At 50.5% G+C, this 14,288-nt stretch overlaps 1 protein-coding gene across 1 annotated transcript in view; it reads right to left on the bottom strand.

The window, feature by feature from the left end:
* Window positions 1-13,950, bottom strand: part of SOS1 (SOS Ras/Rac guanine nucleotide exchange factor 1) — a 40,084-nt gene extending 26,134 nt beyond the window's left edge. Inside the window, 1 exon segment of the mRNA XM_061559565.1 lies at window positions 12,437-13,950. Within this exon segment, the coding sequence (XP_061415549.1) occupies window positions 12,437-12,514 (78 nt within the window). The 5' untranslated portion in view covers window positions 12,515-13,950.
* Window positions 13,951-14,288: the final 338 nt, after the last annotated feature.

The following is a 14,288-nucleotide window of genomic DNA, read 5'->3' as shown; positions in this document are numbered from 1 at the left end:
TACGTGTGTCAAGTGAGCTGGCGTGCAAGGCATGGGGAGGGGTGTGCGCACGCACGCGTAGTAAGTCTTGCGGGGCCAGGCAAAGGGCCCGGGATTTGAAACCTGCAACAGCTGCTGGAGCCTAACGCTGTTTCACCGTGTCAAAGACACAACAGAGCACCCCAAGCAGAGCCTGTCGTCCCGTGTCTCCCTTCTCCTCTGGACTCCGCCACCCTCACCCCGAGTCACGTCGCACCTCCCCCCACCCTCGCCCCCAAATCAAATCCTCAGCGGTTCTGCAGCCAGCCTCTCCGTCTCTCCCTCCTGCTGGCACAAATCTGATTTGGACAGCCGGTCTAAACTAGCCAGACGCACACTGCACACTGGGAAGGCACTCCACAGCTTCAAACGCGGGGTCAGTCGGGCATCACTCTGAACCCTTAGAGACGCGAGCACAAAAGGCTTCCAGCATTACCATTAGTGTTATTATTCAGGGCAGCAACAGCTACTTAATTTGATGAATCAACAATTTATGTTAATATTGTGAATACATTAACTCCCATTATCTAATGGATAATATGAAAGTATTAATCCATAAGTGAAAGCGAGGATCGGGGCAAAACCCAAGGATGCGGAAGAGGATTGCGTCGCTCCATTAACGATTCGCAACACGCATCGTGATCGGACACTGGCATCGCAGGCAGCGTGCAGGGCACACCACACTCTTGAAGTGGCCGCAGCCAAACTCCACAAAGCCTCACTGCTGCCGGTCCAAGCTTATGCAACGTGCAGCTCTGGCATCGTCCAAAGTTGGAATGTTTGAGTTGCGTAGAAGTCGCCCGGCCATCATCAGTTGCAGAGCCATATGACATCGAGCAACCACCACATCTGAAAACGGTCAATCGGCAGAAAATGTCGTCGCACGGTTGTTGGGGAGGCCGGCGATGAGACGCAAGTGGGGGTCACGGCAACACGCATTCCCTGCCGAGTTTCGGGAATCGGTTGCCTAGCGCCAGACGGGTTGCGCCAGATCGTGCAGGCGAAGCGTTAAGGGCGGCGCAGCTTTTGGGAAATCACACTCGCTCGGGGATGTTCCATCGCCCGTGACCCCGAGTGCCCCCATGACCGCTCCGCCACGGCCCACCCAGGGAGCATCGTGCGCGTGCGTGCCGCGGATAAATATTTACAACAGCTTTTAAATAAACCACACAACGGCTATTTCTGCGCACGTCACCGCGTGTCTGAAGAGACGCTCTCGGGCGGCCATTGGAAAAGTGACAATTTGAATGCCATCATTTACTGTGTACCGTATTACAAATGACAATTAGTTTATTGTAAATCATTAAATTATAATTACATTCCCATCTTAAGGAGAAGGAAATAAGTGATTTCATTTCCCCTTCACAATGGAGGAATTTTGCCAGAAAATGCAAATTTTTCATTAATAAGATAAAATCTGTCTTTTGAAGGGGCAGGTTTGGTTTGCACAGACTTGTATAATTTATGCCTGGGTGTCAGGTGAATAATTGTTTACAATAGGACCCAAATAACTGACTTTATGGCTATGCAAAGCATGTTTATGTGCAAATCGCACGCAATGACAGAATTTAATCTGTGTGCTCAGAATAACTCGGATTAAGCCATCCTAAGACAACAAACAACCTTTAAAAAAATATGTACATAAAATGTACACATCCACCCGCGCTCGCAGACACTACAACCCCAGGCTGCTTGCCTGGACTCGTGGATTCGCATGTCCGGTGCACAGCACCGAGGACTCTGCCGAAGCCACCTTGGCGCTGCGCGCCACAAAATGGCAAAACGCCGCCGGCCTTATGGCGGGAGATCACAGTGGGAGCGACGCCACCACTGCCACCGCGCCGCCGGGTATCAACGGCACGCCCTGCCGTACCTCGCTGTGCCCCGTTTGGACGGCCTGCCCACACACCCACCCGCCTCCCCACCGACCTTCGCACCAAAATGCTTTTTGCCTTTATGTTGTTGTCCTTCCCCGCACGCCGGATTAGCACAGTTGGCTACGTACCGTGGGAAAGAAGTTCAACATAGATACGTACATACCAACAGCTCCCAAGGTCCACCAGGCTGGCCCACGTCACAGCACGCACACACGGACTCTAGGCTGGTAAATAGAGAAGGCAACATGGTCCAACCAGGTGGTGGTGAAACGAGTGGGGAATGGATGTTTGGAGAATTGATGCCACCGAGGGCGATGATGCCTGCTCGTGGCACCAGGCTGATTCAACAACGTGGGATACAACTACTGTGCCATGTCCATAAAACGAGTACTACGTTGTGGGAAGCTAAAACAGCGTTGATCCTTTGCCAGAAAAATGTGAAACTTCAAAGACTTGTTCAGGGCCACGTTAAGAGATAAGCGCCATCCAATGCTCGCTTGAGCACGGGTGCATTTTGACCGAATAGAGAGTTCCATCGGCCGTAAACAATAACGATGGTGGTGATAAGTAAATTATATTTGTCAGTCTGAGAAAACATGTCACACGAGGCAGAGATGTATCGACGGGTCAAGCAGGCAGTGCTGGGCAAGGCCCGGTGCCGCCGTGTGTTCCTGGAGGATGGTGTCAGCGCTCTCGGGCACGTTCCCACTTTTGGGCTGCTGCTCAGTCATTAAGCCTCGACTGCTGGCCATCATTCCTTCTAGCGACGTGTCCTGCCCAAGGCTCTGCTTCCTTTCCTTAACAGTCAACGTGATGTCTCTAACTTACATTTGAAACGCACAGCACACAAAAAAAAAATCACAAACCCCCTCTCCCCTTCGTCTCTTCCATACTGTGTTCATCCACCGCACTGCAATTCCCCGTCTGCTTCTGTCCTCGCACTACTCCACAATGGAATTCCCTACGTACACACACACACAACCTTGCTCCATTCAATACAAATGTTTACTCCGACCGATTACAACTCTGATGTGGTGCTGTGCGTTGCTGGCCGTTTTGGGCCTGTGCTCAGCAACCGTGTAAAAAAAAGAAATAACTAAACCTCGCAAGAATCCAAACCACGAGGAGCGTGGTGGAGTGGGGGAGCAGGTGACGTGACCACGAGTGAGGGAATCTCTGCCGTTCGTCCCCAACGTCTCAATTTCATGCACAAGCCACCCTTTTAGGGCGACGGGCACAGGCACCGCGCTGTTACTTAACGAGATGGAGAGCAAAATAAATTAGAATTATTATTTCAGGCAACGGCACGAGTATATTCGCTTTGCTGTACACTCGCCCTCAACCGACGAGCAGAGGACAAACGCGTGCTAACATGCTGTTTGCCTGTTTTTCATTTTATTTTTACAACCTGCAACCTTTCGTAAAAATGAGGGTACTGTCCGCTGGATACAGAGAGCGAGAGCAAGACAGCGAGTGTGCGAGAGGGGTGGGTGGCGTGGCCAGGTTTAATTTCTTCTAATTATAAATAAATAAATTGGTGTCTATTTGCCCACCCTGGGGTGAATATGATACAGGGGGCATAGTGCTGAGTAGTGCCACCCCCTTTCCCTGGGCCCAGCATTCTGAGTTTAGCCTTTTTACCCACCAAGAGCATCCCCTAGGCACCCTTGAGGCTGAACAGTTGAACACAGTCTGAAATGAGCACACACTGAAAGCCTCCGTGAGGTCTCGCGAGGATGGTACGAACATTCTGTGACATCCTGGCCGAGAACACCCCACTCATAGGGTTGGTACCATAAGCATTACAACCACTCAGTAGGTGCCAAGGTGTGTATCCACCCACTGTCTCAGCCACGTGCAGTTCCAAGGAATGGAATTTTACACTCTGCCCACTCATCAACACAGAGATCCTACGTTACACTCCTGATAAGAACCGACGCTCAGGTGCATTATAAAATATAATTCTGTGGTGGCCGTGTCTGACACTGCACTGGCGCTATTCAGATTCTAGGTTGAAGTCTCAACAAAATTGGCTTTGCAGGCCAGTCTACAATCAATGCATAAGGGACCGTAAAAAATTCTGCCTTAGCATGTAATCTTGTCAAGAGCATCTCTATGCAACAGCTTAGAAACAAGACAGCTGCTTGTCTGTTGACAAATGCAGCATTGAGCCTGCTGCACGGCAGGCCCGTAAAGGATGCCCAGCAATGGCCTGTAGCATCATTCCTAGGTCGTTGCCGAACTGGGCCGCGCTGTTTAGGCAAGATACCTTAGTGTGCGCGTTGATTCCGGGGGCACAATCGGTGACGCGACATAATTGGGGAAGACGGTTTGAAGATGATACCGCTGGGCAGCACCCGATGCCGCATCTCACAGCGTCGGGGGACAAAGGGCAGCGGAGCCGCGTGCGGCACACACACGGTCTCGCCGAGGTCGCCCCCCCCCCCCCCCCCGGCACCGCGTGACCCGGCCACGTTCGCCGCTCACAGAGGGATTCCCTCTCCCTTTGTCTCGTCACCAAAGCAGCGCGCGAATAAAGGGGACGGTCTTAGGCTACGGGGTCGTGACCCAGAAGGGGCAGGGGTCACCGGGGGCTCAGATGGAGGTCGAGAAGGGGAGACTACTGCGCCAAATTCCCTAGCACCCCCACCCCCCAACAATTAATACCGTATTGATTATACCGTGATCTTCATGGGAATTTTTTTTTTACAATTGTTTAACAGGAAAAACATCTCACATTCTATTCGTGAGCGCGTGACTTGAGGAACGAAATTCCGTGGTTGGAAAAAACTCACGTGTATGACGGGGGGGTGGAGGGCAACACTCAAAGCTCTGCAGGGGTAGATTAAATAAATCATATCTGCATCAAAATCTCATGGCCAACCTACAGACCTGAACAAGGTAAAACACAGACGCGATGTTACATCAGTAATCACACCATAAACACCTGTCCCCGCATGCTCACCGTATGCTGCCAGCTTTCACCGGTGGACAGGAGGAAAGAGAGTCTGTGCTGGCTTTACAAATGCGCGCCAAACATGAAAGCCATCAGTGGGACGCATTTACGATGATAGTTCAGGAGGAAGCGTGGTTGTTTTCCCAGTTAAAAACATATTCTATAAAACGTACCACTTAATGCGAGAAAAGGCTGCCAGTCTAAAAGGTCCGATAATGTGTAAATGCTCAGGGATTTTTAAAAGTGTTTTAATGGGTGGCTATTACATGACAGCCAAGTGCCATATAATATTTAACAGCCAGAAAGTACTGATTATCATTATTTTAAATAAGGAGGCTCTGATGTAAAAATAAAAATGTCTGAAGACAATAGCCACTATTTGCTAAAGGTTCCTGATACTTAGAGGTGCCAATGAAAATGTTTTAATAATGGCATTTGACGGTAAAATATGCGCAGACCCGTGAAGAAAGTACCTGAAGAAGTAAACTCGGTGCCATTAGCCAAGTGAAAAGGGGAAACATTCCTGGACCAGAGGGTATAACTGTAGAGATCATCAAAGCAGCGGGACCAATTTCTTGAAATAAAAGAAAGTAGACTCGCTCGCTCAATGCTTACATAGGAAAGAAACACCGCAATCATGGAATGACGGATCAATCATTCCTCTATTGGAAAAGGGAGATAAACGGACTTGAAGACCCACAGACCCATTAGCCCCTTATCGTACGTCTATACATTTTCACGAAAAACATTATGAACAGCATAACAAAAATAATCCGAGGCCAACCAGGAGGGTTTGCAGGGTTTACCATTGACCATGCACATCCCATGAACCAAGTTCTGGAAGAGAAGTTTGGTTCATGCTGTGCCTTTGTAGACGATGAAAACACATTTAATTCGTAGATATTTATGCGGTCACCCAGGGCTCTCACATGCAAAGACAGACTTTTTTTTATGTAGACATTACAGAAGCCTTTACAAAAAATAGAACAGCCGCACTGAGATGAGATGAAGAATGTAGAGGGATGCATGTTAACATGGGAGTCAGACAAGGTGACCCGCTCTGCAACAAAGCTATTCAGAACGACGTGAGAAGATATTCGATGAAAATCACACTGGAGAAACTAAGGCATAAATGTTAATGGAGAAAAACATGAACAATCTTACAATTTGCTGACAACATAGACATAATGTCAAATGGGAATTAAATAAAGGCAATGTTATAATAAAAATAATTTGACAAAAGGCTGCAAAATTGGCTTCAGGATAAATAGGAGCCAAATTAAAGGTCATGTACAACAAGCTCACTCAACAATTGGGGCCGTCTTTGGGAGGGTCACAAACTGGAAAACACAGCAGCAGGTTGTGAATATCCACGACAGCTACTGAAGGCAGACCGAGAGCAGAAATATCAAGCAAAAATAAAGAGGTGGCGGAGAAGGGGGTGCAGCGATTGTAGAAAGCTAAACTTGATCATGAAAAGTAACACAGCAACGTGCCCCAAATAAGATTTTTTTAACCAGTGCGTACAACTGGCTCAAAAATGGTCATCAACTGTGCATGCGAAGAAGCATAGATACACACGTTTGGGCTTGCATTGCAAGATAGACAGAAGAAGACGACATGGATTAGATAACACACACAGGTTTAAGTCATAATTCCATTTGTGAATAAAAGTGTGACGGAGCAGGACACGTCACTCGAAGAAATGATGGCTGATGGTCTGGAATAATAACGGCGTGGCAGTCAAGGGATGGAGCTCTTCCTCGGGGATGTCCACCAAGGGGATGGAGCGAAACTACTGGACTTCGCTCATTGGATTCCTCCAGTATAAAGATTCTGATTCTGAATCTGCTCATGTGCAGGTGCCAGGTAGTTTATTACAACGCAGAGCTGCGAGACATGGTGACAGCAGCTTGTGAAGGCATTCATCCTGCAGTGAACTGATCATGGCTGATGATGACGATGATGTACACTCATACACTGATCGATCACCGCGTTAGATTACAGTGTACAATAACTATAAAAATAAGCAAAATACAAACGACTAACCCTCGTACACATAGGCCGTGGTCACATGACCGTGCATGTGACTATTTTTCATTGCGACATTAAGGCGATGAAAATGGTGCTATTACACAAATGTATCTGCGCACCAACAAAAAAACAGTTGATAATGTTAATTTTAAAAGGTATCTCAAATAATGAGCGCAAACCAGATTGCTGCATTATCTGAAAAAAAGTAACCTCTGCAAAGTATTTAAAAAAATAGGTCAGCTATTTTCAATTCCAACAGGTGCTGTGGTGTTCAGATGCCAGAGAGAGGCCCACCGTTGACTCGGCTTGCCCGGCTTGTACGTACGAGTTAAAGAAATCTGATCAGACGAGGCGGTGGCACGAGCCGAGCTCTTGGCAGGCAAAGTGCCGCGTGCTTGGCCTCTCGAACGTTTCAGCGCACCCGGAAGGCACCGGCCGCAGGTGAAAGCGCGCGGCGAAACAAACGCAGCCGCCGCCGCCGGGTGAGTCGCGGGAAAGCAAGTGTGGCTGCATTGACGCTTTCGTCTGCCTTGGCCGGTCGACGATTAAAAAAAAAACCCCTGCAAATAAAATAGATTCTTTTTTACTTCCTTGAGCCTAACCCAATGCTGAGGACCGCAGTTCGTTGTCGTGAACGATGGACAGAACGGCTCTCCACAGGGTGCACAGAAGCTCCGCATCTCGTTCCAGCATCCCACTCAAGGAGATGCAACAGGCCAAGTGGTTGCACGGTGTTACCTGCTATGGACATTTCCTGGCATTATGCGATGTACTATCTGCGAGGAGTTCCGGGAGACGTTTATTCCCTTCACGACATGACCCCAATAACACAAATGGGATATAGATAATGATACATTTTAAAACTCTCGTGTCAAAAACAAAGATAACATTGTCATCTAGATTTTACTTTTGAAAACAAGTTCCTAAGGGTATAGCAATGGCACTGTGTAAAGTGAAAGCGACTGGAAAAATGCATTCCTGCAGACCAGCAGCCGTAAGAATTGGGTGTTTTTTGTTGTCATGAAACGACATGCACACACCCGACCAGCAGCGCTCTCGGCTTTCATGCAGAAAACTCCTAAAGGACGTAGAACAGATCAACATAAACGAACACCGTCGATGCTGTCCAATTCTACACTCCGGCTCGCCCAGACACGCACTGGAACCCACGGGGGCCTGGGCACACAGGTTCCCTTCTGGCCCCGATCGATTTGCAAACACGGACGCGCGATTGCGATCCTTCGTACCGCGCACACAGGCACCTTGCTGCAGCGCGACCAAAATCATTACGGTGCAGGTAAGGCCGGGGGGTCAGACAATGGCGGCTATAAAAATACAAGACTGTAACATTTACCACTTTACAGCCACCGTGGCCTGGCGAGCATGAGTTGGCACCGGCGAGGCGCTCCGCACGAGCACACGGACTGTAATGGGAGCACCGCTCGGCATGTAATGTGACAACGCGAACACACACACACACTCGTGCTGGTCTCGCAAAGTGTCCAAGATGTATTGGGGATGCTTTCGCTGGTTTTCTTCCTTGCGATTAATATATGTATTTTAAGTGAATAAACAACAAGACTCGTTTTGCTCTTTGCTAACAGAGTCGACGTTTCGGACAGCTGGTCTTACTCAGGGAGCCCCAACAGATGAAGAAATATTGGGTGTTATTTTTATAACTTTTCACTCAACAAGTGCTGACTTGGCCAATAAGGCAGACTATTTATGCACAGCACATATATAGTATGTTGTACACATGTCACTAATATACGCAGCATGGCACGAAACACGACCACTGTTTTGCAGCATACGGCAACAACTTTCCAAGCTTACTGATGGGCAGCGTGCTTCAAGATGCTGTGAATTAAAACTCAGAGACTATGCACACGTTGCAATGATGTCCATGGGCTGGCATGCTAGAACCCTCAGGTTTAACGATAGTCGCGAAGATTAGGGGGATACATGGATGATTACGGCACTCAACATTAACGATTATCATCATCAGCCATAATAAATCCACAGCTGGAATGAAAGCCAACATAAGCTGCTGCAAGCTCTCACGGTCCTGAAATGTAATAACCCACCCCGTCACCTGCACCACGAGCGGATTAATCATCGCCAGCAACATGACCATCGGTCACATTCTCCTGCTGCTTTCCAACGAGGAATCTCTCACATCGCACGAGCCATGCGGGCGGAGTGAAGGGGGTCTTGCAGAGGTTGCGGACCACGGCTCACGACGCGAGCCGTCTTCCTCGTGGGAGCAGTGACGAGGCTAGCGACGATGGGAGCGCGTTCGTCTGGTCGTGGCAGCGGCGTGCGTTCTGCATGCCCTGCCAAGCGGTAGTTGCCTCACTCTCTCTTCCTCATCGGTTCTTTATTTATTTGGTTTGTTTTACTCCATTTGCTATTGCACCCTTTCACAATTTGTATCCCAATTCTTCCTGCAGACCGTCCATGTACTACTCAGCAAAGTGTTTAATAATGCAGGCTGCTCTTGCTATCCTCGTACAAGCAACAGACACGTGCCGCAATAATATCCTTCAAGGGACTATCTTACAAATCCACTTCAGCTGTGCAGACAAGCCAGTGGTTTGGCCTATCGCTGTCGGCCAGGCCAATTAATCCTCAAGAATAGAGAGCTCGGCTAAATTAGAGGCAAAAGGCACATTTTATACCACACATATATAGTGTCGTCATTGGTGACCACACTGGGTTGTGGACATCAAATTCACCGCATATTAAAACTCTGGCGTTATCAGACTGGAGACCAGGACTCCAACCTATGTTCTCACCGGCACTGGTTCAGAACTTAACAAGCACAGGTGAGGCGAGCTCCCAGAGATGCCGGATACCTAAACGCCCATTCTCCCAACACCGCGAGCGTCAGCAGCCAGGAACGTGTGCACACACGCAGCACAGCACCACACACACACGCAGCACACCACAGCACCACACCACACCACACCACACACCACAGCACACACGCACCACAGCACACACGCACCACACATGCACCACACACGCACCACACACGCAGCACACCACACACGCACGCACCGCAATGCACACTAACCAAACACGTGTACACCAAGAGATGCCCCGAAGACCCAAGATCCCCCACGTTGCCTACCTACATCAGCTGTTGGGACCGGTGCTGTTCGCGAGCCTGATCAAGTGCAGCACAGCGCACGAGGGGGTGGTGTAGCTAAAACCGCGCCTGGCCGCCTTTGTCTCCCCACTGCTGATGTTTTAACACCGTACCAACTAACTCAATTAAGGCTGAGTCAACCTCGGGAAGGCCCAGGCCCGGTCGAGATACACCAACACTGCACACGCACTACACGTACAGCTCCTGCATACAAGAATGCTAAACTATATATTGTTGTTTTTCACCAGGTAAGGCCCACTGAGTTACCTGGCTCTTTTTCAGAAGCAACCTGGCCACAAATGACAGCTCAGCGAAGTGGCTGATTACGTGGAAATGTATAGCAGCCAAATACTCCACAATGCATAATCGCAGCACATAACGCACCAAAGCACAAAACAATGCCACTGACCAAACACAGCGTGGCCACAAACACTACCCATGTACTGTACAGCATCAGTGACAGCCAAGAGGAGAGCTTTGACAACAGTGCACACACACACGCACGTGAACTGTGCTTCGCAGCACACACACAGACACGTCTGGGGGCCCAGGGCACACACTCAAATGCGTACGCCAACAACACCACGCACACACCAGCACATCACACCGACACGGCCGGCACTCTCATACGACACCACCGCAACATCCAACACGGCCAATGTCAAACTAAGGCAACACACGCGCCGACAACAACAACACCACTACCAACACCGGCAGGAAAGCACGGTCCCGCGTTCAATCTGTACCGTCCTACGGGGCACACGGGGGGGGGGGGGCTGTGTGCCGTGTGCCGTGGCAGGCAATACGCCTGTGGTCACTGCACAGCCGCCAGCGAAGGGCCGTCACACTCACAACGGTACACGCACGCCCACGAGTGAGTACACGCAACGAGTGCATGTAGTCAGCCTCGCTACTAAAATGTTCGTTCTCGATGCGTATGAATGGGGCACACGCAGTGCGTTGGACTCTGTGCCCGAGTGCACGTTCCATCAGCCCACACGAATCAAGAGCGACATAGTACACAGACCCCTGTGAGTCCAGTACTCACACAGCAGCCACAATGGGGTCCTAGTATCATCAGAGTACAGACACACGCCTGTGAGTGGTGTGTACAGCACTGCAATCACAAACACTCCACAAGCACACGCGGTGCACACATCAAAGGGCACACAGTGCAAGTGTAACAACAACAACACACACCTAAGATTGCATAACACGTCTTGCGGTACACAGCGCACACTAAGCGCCACTTCGTACACGTTGACAGCACGAGAAAACAGCTCTCCACTCCACATCACGTTCTACACACGTGTGCACACACATCAAGTTGCACATCATAATACACCTCGTATAGCCTACGCACAAAATCAGCATATGCACATCAGTGTGCAGTGTACACCCATCATTCTGTACGCAATTATGTACACGCATTATTGTGAATACACATCAAAGTATTGGTGTAATAGACTACGCACATCACAGTACCCAAATCAGTGTACACACATCACAATACACACGTAACAGTGTGCACACATCACAATGTACACACATCGCAATACACACGTAACAGTGTGCACACATCACAATGTACACACATCACAATACACACGTAACAGTGTGCACACATCACAATGTACACACATCACAATACACACGTAACAGTGTGCACACATCACAGACTACACATACGAGTGTAAACGAAGCACAATGCACGTAAGAGTGTACACACACCACAGTAAAGACATCAGTGCACACACGTTACTATCGTGTATACGGTTCCGTGTGTACACAACTGTAGTATACCAAACTTCAGTGTACACGGGTCACAGCGTACACACACACACTACAGTGTAGACACATCAGTGTACACACACACACCGTGTACACACTACACACAGTGTACACACTACACACAGTGTACACACTACACACAGTGTACACACTACACACAGTGTACACACACACCAGTGTACACACACACACCACACCGTACACACAGTGTTCACACGTCACAGTGTACACACACAGTGCACAGACACACACAGTGCACACACACACACAGTGCACGCACACACATAGTGTACACAGACACATAGTGTACACACACACACATCACAGTGTACACACCACACACACCGTGTACACACACACCACAGTGTACACACACAGTGTACACACACACAGTGTACACACAGTGTTCACACGTCAGTGTAGACACACAGTGTACACACACACAGTGTACACACACACAGTGTACACACACACACATCAGTGTACACACATATCACAGTGTACACACACATCACAGTGCACACACACACATCAGTGTACACACACACACATGAGTGTACAACAGGACCACCACTACTACCACACGACGCCGTGTTGCCGCGTCCGCACCTTGCGCAGGGCCGCGATGAACAGTCCCCGCCATTTCGAGGCCGCCTCGTCGCTGCTGAAGTCGTAGGCTGGCTGCATCGCGCCTCTCCCTGCCTCGTCCCCTCTCTCTCAGCACTCTCACTCACACTCTCACACCGAGACACACTCACACACACTCACTCACTCTCACACGCCGAGGCACACGGGGCTGATCCCGCCTCTACATGCGAGAGCCTCTCCCTGCCGCTGCCTCCTCCGTCCCAGCGCTCGGCGTGTACTGTAGTACAGTGCTGTAGTACAGTGCTGTACTGTATGGAGCGCGTTAGTCCGACGGTAAAGATCCAGCAGCGTTGGTGGCGATTCTCTGGCCGGCACGCACACACGTGGAGGTCGACAGTGGCGACAGTGATGGTGCTGCTACTGTAGTTGCAGGAGGCCTGTTGGTTGTGTCTTCAACGCCACACGAGGAAGGCTGACGGCGGCGGCGGGCCCACGCACAGCAGAGGAGACCTCGCTCGGCACATCCACCACCGCTTCTCCGGGACCTCTCTTCGTCTCTCTCGACAAGACGAGTGGCGACAACCAAACGTCGCCGTCACACCGAGAGGCTGCGAGGCGGCGATGGGGGCGAGTCTGGAGCGCTGGGGGTGCCTCTACCGCACCGTGCCGGCTGCTGCCTCGGCCTCCTCTCCACGTGGCGGGGCCGTGCCCCCCTCCGCCACCACCTCCATGGCCCCGGGCGCTCCACCGGGGGCCCTCGTGGGCGATTCGTGGGCGCCGGTCACATGCGCACGAGGTTGAGGTCCCGAAACGTCGAAATGCAGAGACTTCTTCTCCTGAGTCCAGTGGCGGAGTTGTGGGGTGTCGCGGGATCGATGCTTGTTGAGGTCCCCGTGAGGTTCGCGGATAATTTGGTTTCGACTTTTAATGACTCTTGATTGTGAGCTCCAGATTCGTGAAGTTGATGTCTGGCGTCGTCACCGATTCGGTTTAACCAGATCGCGAGCTGTACTTGGGGGATCTGCAAGAGGATGTATTCGACCTGGAGGTTGAGTTTAACAACGCAGATGTATATTGTGGTTTGTTCAGGGAGAATTATTTTAACCTTCGCGTTCCTAAGTCCTGAGGTCAATTTATTTTGACGAGTTTGTATTTACGGGCTCCCGAATTCTTTATCCAGATCCAGAATTCGAATACAGCGATGATAATTCTTCAAGCTCGTGTACCTTGCCGTATTCTTAAGGCCAATTCCCAAAGTTATGTTTACTGCGGTTTAATTATGGAATCTTCAGTGCCGATTCCCAAACGTGGCGTTGGGACTTCCCAAGTTCTGCTCCGGGTTCGCCGCGGTCCCGGCCGAGCGAGGCTGAACCACCAACCCCAACAACCACCAACCCTACTACCAACACCACCACCAACACCACCACTACCAACACCACCACTACCAACCCCCAACCCACCAACAACCACCAACCCTACTACCAACACCACCACCAACACCACCACTACCAACACCCAACCCACCAACCCTACTACCAACCCCCACCAACACCAGCCCCACCAACACCACCACTACCAACCCCACCACCACTACCAACCCCCACCAACACCAGCCCCACCAACACCACCACTACCAACCCCCACCAACAACCAACCCCACCACCACCGCCGCCTCCTCCTGTAGCGAGGTGTTCACCGCAGCAGCAGCGCGGCAGACGCCACGGAGACTGCGCGTGGTGCAGCAAACCCCGCGCGAGAACCACGCCGCCGCCCACCCCCCTGGCAGCCTCTCTACCCCGTCTCTCTCTCCCCTGTCGTCTGTCTCTCCCCTCTCCCCTGTCTCTCTACCCTGTAGTCTCTCCCCCGTGCCTCT

This window comes from Lethenteron reissneri, chromosome 25 (assembly GCF_015708825.2).
Source record: "Lethenteron reissneri isolate LAM-NWPU_2019-01 chromosome 25, ASM1570882v1, whole genome shotgun sequence".
Taxonomy (NCBI): Eukaryota; Metazoa; Chordata; class Hyperoartia; order Petromyzontiformes; family Petromyzontidae; genus Lethenteron; species Lethenteron reissneri.
Note: the sequence above shows the minus strand (reverse complement) of the source record. Positions and strands in the feature narration are given on the sequence as shown.